This window comes from Armigeres subalbatus, chromosome 1 (genome assembly GCF_024139115.2).
Source record: "Armigeres subalbatus isolate Guangzhou_Male chromosome 1, GZ_Asu_2, whole genome shotgun sequence".
Taxonomy (NCBI): Eukaryota; Metazoa; Arthropoda; class Insecta; order Diptera; family Culicidae; genus Armigeres; species Armigeres subalbatus.
The window spans coordinates 243,251,698-243,259,760 of NC_085139.1; the positions used below are offsets into that span (position 1 = coordinate 243,251,698).

Genomic DNA, 8,063 nt, shown 5'->3' on the forward strand with positions numbered 1-8,063 from the left:
TGAATTTAAAATTTATCACGAGACTAATATACAATTATTGTATAATCACCTTAGCCTTAGAGCATCATTACCGGGCGCAAGTATTTTGATCACCCGCACTACGCTGTCATTTTAGTTTAGTCACTCTTTTACGGTACCAGTCACTATTTTCGGCTATCAATTTGGTTGCTGTATTCCGCACCGGTAACGTTTGACAGTTCATTAAATAGCAGCGTTCTTACCGCGCTACCAAAGATGGTCACCTGTCAGCTACGCTATTGTTTTAGCAGCGCGTTTAGTAGCGACCGGTAAAGTGTCAAGCAATTATACTGCGCTGCCAAACGGCTTATACTCACCATCGGTAATCTTGCTCTTAATCTTAAGGTTATTATACAATGAAGCCCGTACCACACGTTTATCTACATACATTTTCAAAAGCCCAAATCTGGCTTAATAGTTTTCGTACAGTGCCGAAACTCAAATTATGATTGTTCAGCATAACTAAGCAAACGATCTACCATTATTTAAGCCTCATACGCAATATGGTTCATTCATCTCGTGCTCTTGAAAAAAATATTGGAAAAGCACGTGGTTTACAAAATGGTCGATTTCTGGCTTTATTGTATGTATAATCACCTCAATAGTTACTGGAGAGGGGAATCCTGAGAAAGCTATCAGTGCACACCGAAGGTGCTGGTGGCTTACCTAGAAACCAGTTCAGTATCCGGACAAACCGATGTACCGTCGACATAAAAAATGCTGGCATGTTAAACATCGATCATCGACGTCTACACTGCAAGGATGAATAGAAAAATAAATTTTCAAAAAATCGAAGTTGATCAGCACTCTTACCCGAACTTAGTTTTAAAAGATCAATTGATAATAACTCGTCAGCGAGTGATTTGTAGTAGAAACAGTTACCTTTTTCCCATGTTTTCCCACCACGAAGCCATAACTCCACATAGAAGATTTCTCGCGTGATTTTTGAAAACGTCGTAAGTCCAAAAGAGAGGCTCTCTTTGTTTACTTTCTCTTTCGATTATTACGAAGCCATACTAACATTTACATTGGATTTTTTACAGAGATCTAAAGAAAATTGCTTTGTCTAGCGTGTTGAAGTGGAAATATTGCAATAAATGCAAAACTAGCTTAGATATTAGTGAAAGAGAGCGTAATGAAAGAGAGTCTCTCATTTGGAGATACGACGTTTTCAAAAATCACGCGAGATTTAACATGACTTTTAACATTCAACTGGTATTTGGTTTAAATTTAAATTATAATTCTGTATTATTGTTTGAGTCAAAATTTTGAGAAGTTATCGCTATCATACTGTTCTCATCCCAAAAGTTCTCAAATAGCAATCATAATCGTCTGAAAATAATTCAACACAATACTGCTTTAGCCCAGTTAGTGAGTGATTGCTTACAATAAAAAAAAATCCATACCAATTTCCATACAAACTTGTAGAGGCCTAAGATTACATAGTTAACAATTTTGATTTCGTCTTCACAGGTCGATGGCAAGCTCAATCCCGGCACGCCCAGCGGCGAAGGCGTGCTGGCCAACTTCTTCAACTCACTGCTGCATAAAAAGTCCGGCTCACCGGCTGCGGCCAGCTTAGCGGGCACCGGCGTGTCACCGCGGGCTACCAACGGGGGCGATCTGGTCACGGCCAGCGAGAAAATTTCCATGCGAACTGACGCTGCCATGGAGTTGGACCGTTTGGCGCGCAGCGTCAAGAAGGACCTCGACTTTTCAGCACAGACCGATTGTTAAATAGGTGGTAGATCGAGCAGCAAAAGCTAATAAGAAACAAAACAAGTGGGTGTACGACAATGAACCTCACAATGTCACACATACGCAGAGGCACACTTACACATTCAAACATATTCACCCACATGGTAACATGCGCTGAGATATATGGTGAGCCTTTTTTCCAGGGTTGGAGACCTCCCTGATACCGTTCAGGGTGGGGAAATTCGTGCACGTCGTGTGATAATTTGGCTTGGATTGGCTTAGAATTGTACGAAGAAGTTATAGCATGCGAGAAAGTGTGAGAATGCGATTGGATTTGGAAACGTTGGTTTGCCTGAAACCGAGCTGGAGTGCGTGTCGATTTTTCTATTGTACTCTCGGATAAGCAAGAGAAAAATGTGTGTCTGTGGTTGGGGAAAAATGCTTATCGAAAACCACTTTTAGTAGTTAGGCAGTGCGAGTAAGTGTATCGAGATTAAGTTGATAGAGAAGTATAAATAAAAACCAACTGAGCAAAACACGAATGAATATATATAGCTCTTTCTGCTTCTGCCTTCGGTACTCGCCTATAAGTTACTAATTTATTGACCTGTGGCAGACATTTTCTACTGCAACGTTCCTAAATTTGTTCAAGAAATTATTGAAAAAGTTTAAGATTGGGTATTTTCCTAGGTTTTTGTTTCTTTGGAATAACAGAAAATCTCATTGCATGTTGTATCCAGTTGATTTTAACCATATGGCACCGATTTGCGAGAAGCAGAGAGGAACGAAAGTATCCCTAAGAAAGAATGCGCAACGCAAGTGAGAGTAATACATTACTACTAATTAAAATAAAAAAAAACTAACTTATATCGAATTGATAATAATTTGCAGCTTAGAGATGGTTAAAGAATTTAAAATAACTTAACTTATAGAACAAAAACACATTTATCCATTGAAATTCCTCATTAAAGAAAATCAAAAAAACAAGAACGATAATGCGAATCAAGTTAATCGAGATCTTTTTTTTTTCTTTTTTTCGGTCCACTTATTGTTATCATTGCACAGTGCGAAGCAAAAAAATGATTTTTTTTTCATATTGAGGTAAAGCGAATATTTTGAAATATTGCATAGTGTTCTTTTTATCTGTCGTTGAAATATATTTGCGAATGGATTCATTTTTTTTTTTCAAGCAAGTGTAATAGACATTTAAATACAGTTTTTTTTTGAAAAAGTATCAGCACTGATAAACGTTGAAATAGGCATTCGGCTTTCACAGGGTTTTTGTAAAATTAAAACCATTTCCATACGATCATCCCGTAGTTTTATCTACAGTATGCGAGATCTTACTGAATTCGTTTGGATCGTGCGTTTGTTTTTCACTGTGCATTACCATAACCTCGGGACATCTTTTTTGTAATAATCCGTTTTAACCTTAGTTTGAATTTGTATTTCAGGAACCAGATCGTACTCATATTTGTTTTGTTTAAACCTGTTTTAAATAATCAAAACCGTGTTGGTTCTTAGCTTGTGGTAGAAAAAGTTGGGAACAACAAAACGTGCAGTATTTATGAATGTTATACACCTACCAATCTATTAAAAAGTCGTGCAAAAATTATCATTACTGTCCATTATTCTTTATAGCAGCGTGCTTGTCTGCTTGGTTTTGTTGTATAAATTTTCAATTATCTGAGCGATGAAGTTTTGTTTATATTATTAGTTTAGACAGAGAGTAATTTTTATCGATTTTTGTTTTAAACAAAAATCTGAAAGATTCAACACAACTAAGGCCGAGCGATCATATGGATCATTAATTTATGCTGATTTAATGTAGAGAAGAAAAAACATATATTATCTGCAAGCTGGGCGAAAATGTCTAGCTATTGGGATATAAAATTCGCTAAAGTCAGTCGCCACAACAGCCGCACCATTAACGAAAACAATGGTTTTCCCGGTAGGAGCATATATCTGTAGCAAACTGTACTACTAAATAAATATGTAATGACATGATCCCTCTTGAGGAACTAGACGCAGGAAAGGAACCAATTTGGTCTAACATTGAGGATAAAATCAGACCACTACTGAAAAACAAGTAAAATGAATTATTGCAAAAAGGGAACAGAAATCTGTGTCGTGGTGCGTCATCCGAAAATCCCTTAGATAGAAAATCCCGTTGTCGATAAATTTTTTGAACATCGATTTTTCCGAAATTGCCTGATCGTCGTCACCGTTGGAACACAATTCACACAAAATCCATATAACTATTTCCGTGTATACGTTTTTTACAGTCTACTCTGTGTTTTGCCTTTTGTCCTTCCTGTTCTACCTCTTTTCTTTACTTCCTAATCCGTCAAATAGATGAAGTAAGCCCACCTTAGCCGTGCGATTAGATGCGCGTTTACAAAGCAAGACCATGCTGAAGGTGGTTGGGTTCGATTCCCGGTGCCGGACAATTTTCGGATTGGGAATTTATTCGACTTCCCTGGCCATAAAAGTATCATCGCGTTGGCCTCATGATATACGAATGCAGAAATGGTAACTTGGTTTAGAAACCTCGCAGTTTATAACTGTGGAAGTGCTTAATGAACACTGAGCTACGAGGCGGCAATGTCCCAGTGGGGGATGTAATGCCAATGAAGGAGAATAAGATGAAGTAAAAGACAGTGCAGTGCAGGCGATGGCATAAATCTCCTGAATTGAGGGAAACGTGCCCGTCTGAGTTCTGATCTGATACGTACGTGTATCAGTTATTAACAGAAAAGGGCTCTCCGGATGCTAATCAAACAGTTAATTACGGAATCGTTGATTATGGAGGAAATCGTCTGATCGTTTGAATTTGAATCATTTTGAATCATGGAATTTCCAACATCTCTGATCTCCCATAGCGACTCTTAATTTCGGCGTCCCCCTTGGCGGCGGCCTTACCTGGACAACCACACGCTACTGCGCAATCTACAAATGTATCTCTAGCGACCTCAGGACCTGTTACCCATGTTAGGGGCGGCTGATCATCGTCCAGGTGCCAGCGAGGGACTCTAAACTAAACTGTGCACATCATGCTGCATCGTGTCAGCATCGAGAAGGCAGCCCCTTCAACGCGATGTAGGTAGCGCAACCCTGGTAGGGTGGCCTACTGAAGATTCTACAGTTACCAAGAAAGGCAAAAGTAGAGCAAACGGATTGATTCAACGGCAACAGACCCGGCAACGAATAAAGGACTACGATTGAAAAGTCGGATCTTGGAACGTGAGAACTTTGAATGAACCCGCACGTGTTGGGCTCCTGGCTTGTGAGCTGCAGCAGGTCGGCGTGAGTGTGGCAGGAATCCAGGAAATACGGTGGCCCAGAACTGGAGAACGTGAATTCCGAGCGGTGGATCCCATAGCGAACACTTCATTCAAGTACCAAATCTACTATAGCGGCGGTGACAGAGCAGAACAAGAAGTTGGTTTCATGGTGATCGGAAGCAGATGAAGCGTGTTATTCGGTGGAACCCGATAAGCGACTGCATTTGCGTGTTGAAAATATTTGATACTGTTAGTACAATCCCAATCTAGTGATCTATTTGACATTATTTAGTAATTCAATTTCACTGAAGTGTCAGTCAAGGTTTTTTCACCTAGGTCAATTTAATATGTGCAAAATTTGTTATTGCTTTTCACATTCAGTCATTATTATTCATTGCAGATAAGGCCGCAAGACATATTTGTAACGAAAATTTGTCATACCCTAATTACCTTTTCATATTTCATTCATGGATAAAACTATCTGAAACATGGAAAGATAAAACTAAAAGCTTTCAGGAAGCTTGTGCTGCCACCTACCGGCTAATAGGGAAACTGTGATAGCTGAAGTTTCGCGCACTGTATTGAGATCCACTCACAACGATTCATCTAGTCATCCGATCATCCAAAGGCATATTTTAAAACGTGCGTTTGATTATACTCGAGCAATACGGTTTGCAAGGAGGATCGAATGCTATTATTCAAAATTTCAAAAGGAAATCTTTTAATCCTCGGTCCACCGAGTAGTCTTTTCCTACCTATGATGAGTTCCCTATACAGAGGGATATAATAGTCCCTTTGACTATTATAATCGCATTTGACCAGAGATTGTCGATAGTATCGGACGATTAGTACGAATTGGTCGTTAAAACTTGTGAAGCGTTATCTAATAGTGAGATACCTAAAGTGTGCTAAGCAAATAAATACCGTGTAGCAACTTGAGCAGGTAAAATCGTAAGAAAAGCTTCTAAAACCTAGTAAATTAAGCTTTGCCTTTCTAGTTCTCGTGCTCAGAACAATTTGTATTTTGAAATCATCCACGTGTTTCAATAATCCACGTGTTAGGCTACAACCAGTTAGGCTCAGGTAAGGCTAATATTGTGAACCAAAGTGGAAGAATCTTAATAGTCCCGTTGAATAGGAACCCCTACTCGACGTGGGGTGTCGGTGCGGACACGATTCGATGCACCCAGCCTTGAGCGGTGTTAGCTGTGGAGGTGCACCCCGTGCTTAGTCTGCCAGAGCCTTGACTCGGACTGCGAACCGACCCCGAATGCTTGGGACCTTCAGTTCAGGTCCATACGAACCCCTACAGCCTAGCAGAACGACCTTTGTCGATTCCTGTGTGCTATTTGGAGACCAACCAACACGTGCTCGAAAAGCTTAGCGTGAACTAGCGTATGCACAAAACGTCTTCACGCGCACGTCACTCGAAATTGGTCCTAGTCAGTTGTCGATCGCCTGGACACGACGTTCATCCGGCGTTTTCCACCCCGAGGGTGGTCACTCAGGAAAATCTAGTCGACTAAAAGCTTTTTACGCCCGTTCATCTGGCGTGCTCGAAACTGACCGAGTGCTTTTAATAGCTTCGTTTCAACCAGTGGTTTCGGCCGTGGGTTCTACCAGTGTGGGTTTATGCGTAGTCAACTGCAAGACTGTAAGCACCAGCTATTCGAGAAAAGCGATCGCCAACGAACGACGAACCTGCCACCTACTTCGACCTAGCGACGTGGAAGCTCCTCGCCGGAGTGAAGATAAGAAGTAGAATTACGGTAGGATAGTAGTAAGGACCTCTTCCCTAAAGCTTTGTAATCCCTGAAAGAGAAAACTCGTATTAATACAATCACACCCAGTCCTTTTATCTAGTATCTTTGATCAAATGTTTTAATATTTCTTTTTCCATTTTCCGGTTAATTTGATATCAATCCGTTTGGGTTTAAAGGGTTTCCACCTGTGTACTGTGCCTGGAAGTTGGATGATGCTGATGATCGAGAGTGTTTGAACCATTTTGACCCGCCTTTAGAGAAGAGTCTCAGCCGGACTCAAACGCACGTCAGCAGTCTCCCCTGTCGCGGGAGTGGCGCATAAGCTGCTGAACGGTAGTGGGTACAAATAGCTTCGTTTCATTTGGCGCCCAACGTGGGGCCCCGAAAATGGATAATTGGTAAGGAATTCATTTGGTTTATTTTGTTCGATAATTTTTTTTTGCTCTGTACTGGGTCAGTAGATAAATAGGATAAATAATTCATTAGTGTAGGCATTAGATCAATAGGGTTTTTTTAGTTCATTAGCACCTTTTTTTTAGAATAAGTTTGAATTGGATTTGATCGGTGGTTGGTTTTGTTTAGGCTTAGTTATTTTATTCATTCTATAAATCCTTTTTTTTCATTACTTTATTTTGCAATCAATATTTTTCAACATTAATACCTTAATTTTGCTATAAAGATGGATTTCTATCGTATCAATACAAATGATCTGAATGAAGATGAGCTTAATTACGAACTCGCGATTCGAGGCGCGCCAATCGATGGTAACCTCGATTCTCGTCGCCGTGCTTTGCGTAATTTACTTCGCGAAAGACAAAATGGGTACAATTTGGAAATTGTAGACCATTTCATGTCAGATGATTATGATTTAGTACCACAACAACTCCGGAGAATCGGGTCACTGTTAGTATCCGGTGTGGACACCGGATGCTTGTCAAGATTGGTGCATTACCATATGAGAGTACGTCGCTATGCTCCACGAGATGCAATGCAAGTTGAGAGTAAATATTTGTTACTGGACCTAATTTCTCGCATGGGACAGCAGTATTTTGGAGTAAACTTTGAAGCGATGAACCGATCGGATCCACCATCCGAGTTCGAGTCTAACGCACTTTCACGTTTGGAGGATAGTGCTCCAAATGGGGTCACTAGACCACCTCTCCCGTCTCACGGTGGAGCAATCCGCCGAGTTGAACCGACGGTCGGATCTGAGATGGGTAGACCACAAGCATTAGATAAGCCCGAAGATGTTGAAATAGGTCCATCATTACCACCCGATTGGATGGAAGGTGCGGTAGGC

At 40.5% G+C, this 8,063-nt stretch overlaps 1 protein-coding gene across 1 annotated transcript in view; it reads left to right on the forward strand.

Moving 5' to 3' along the window:
- The window catches only part of LOC134206186 (cytoplasmic dynein 1 light intermediate chain 1), a 52,499-nt gene extending 48,661 nt beyond the window's left edge, over nt 1–3,838 (forward strand). The window contains exon 8 of the mRNA XM_062681876.1: nt 1,492–3,838. Within this exon, the coding sequence (XP_062537860.1) occupies nt 1,492–1,755 (264 nt within the window). The 3' untranslated portion in view covers nt 1,756–3,838. The remainder of the gene's footprint in view (nt 1–1,491) is intronic.
- The last annotated feature ends 4,225 nt before the right edge of the window (nt 3,839–8,063 follow it).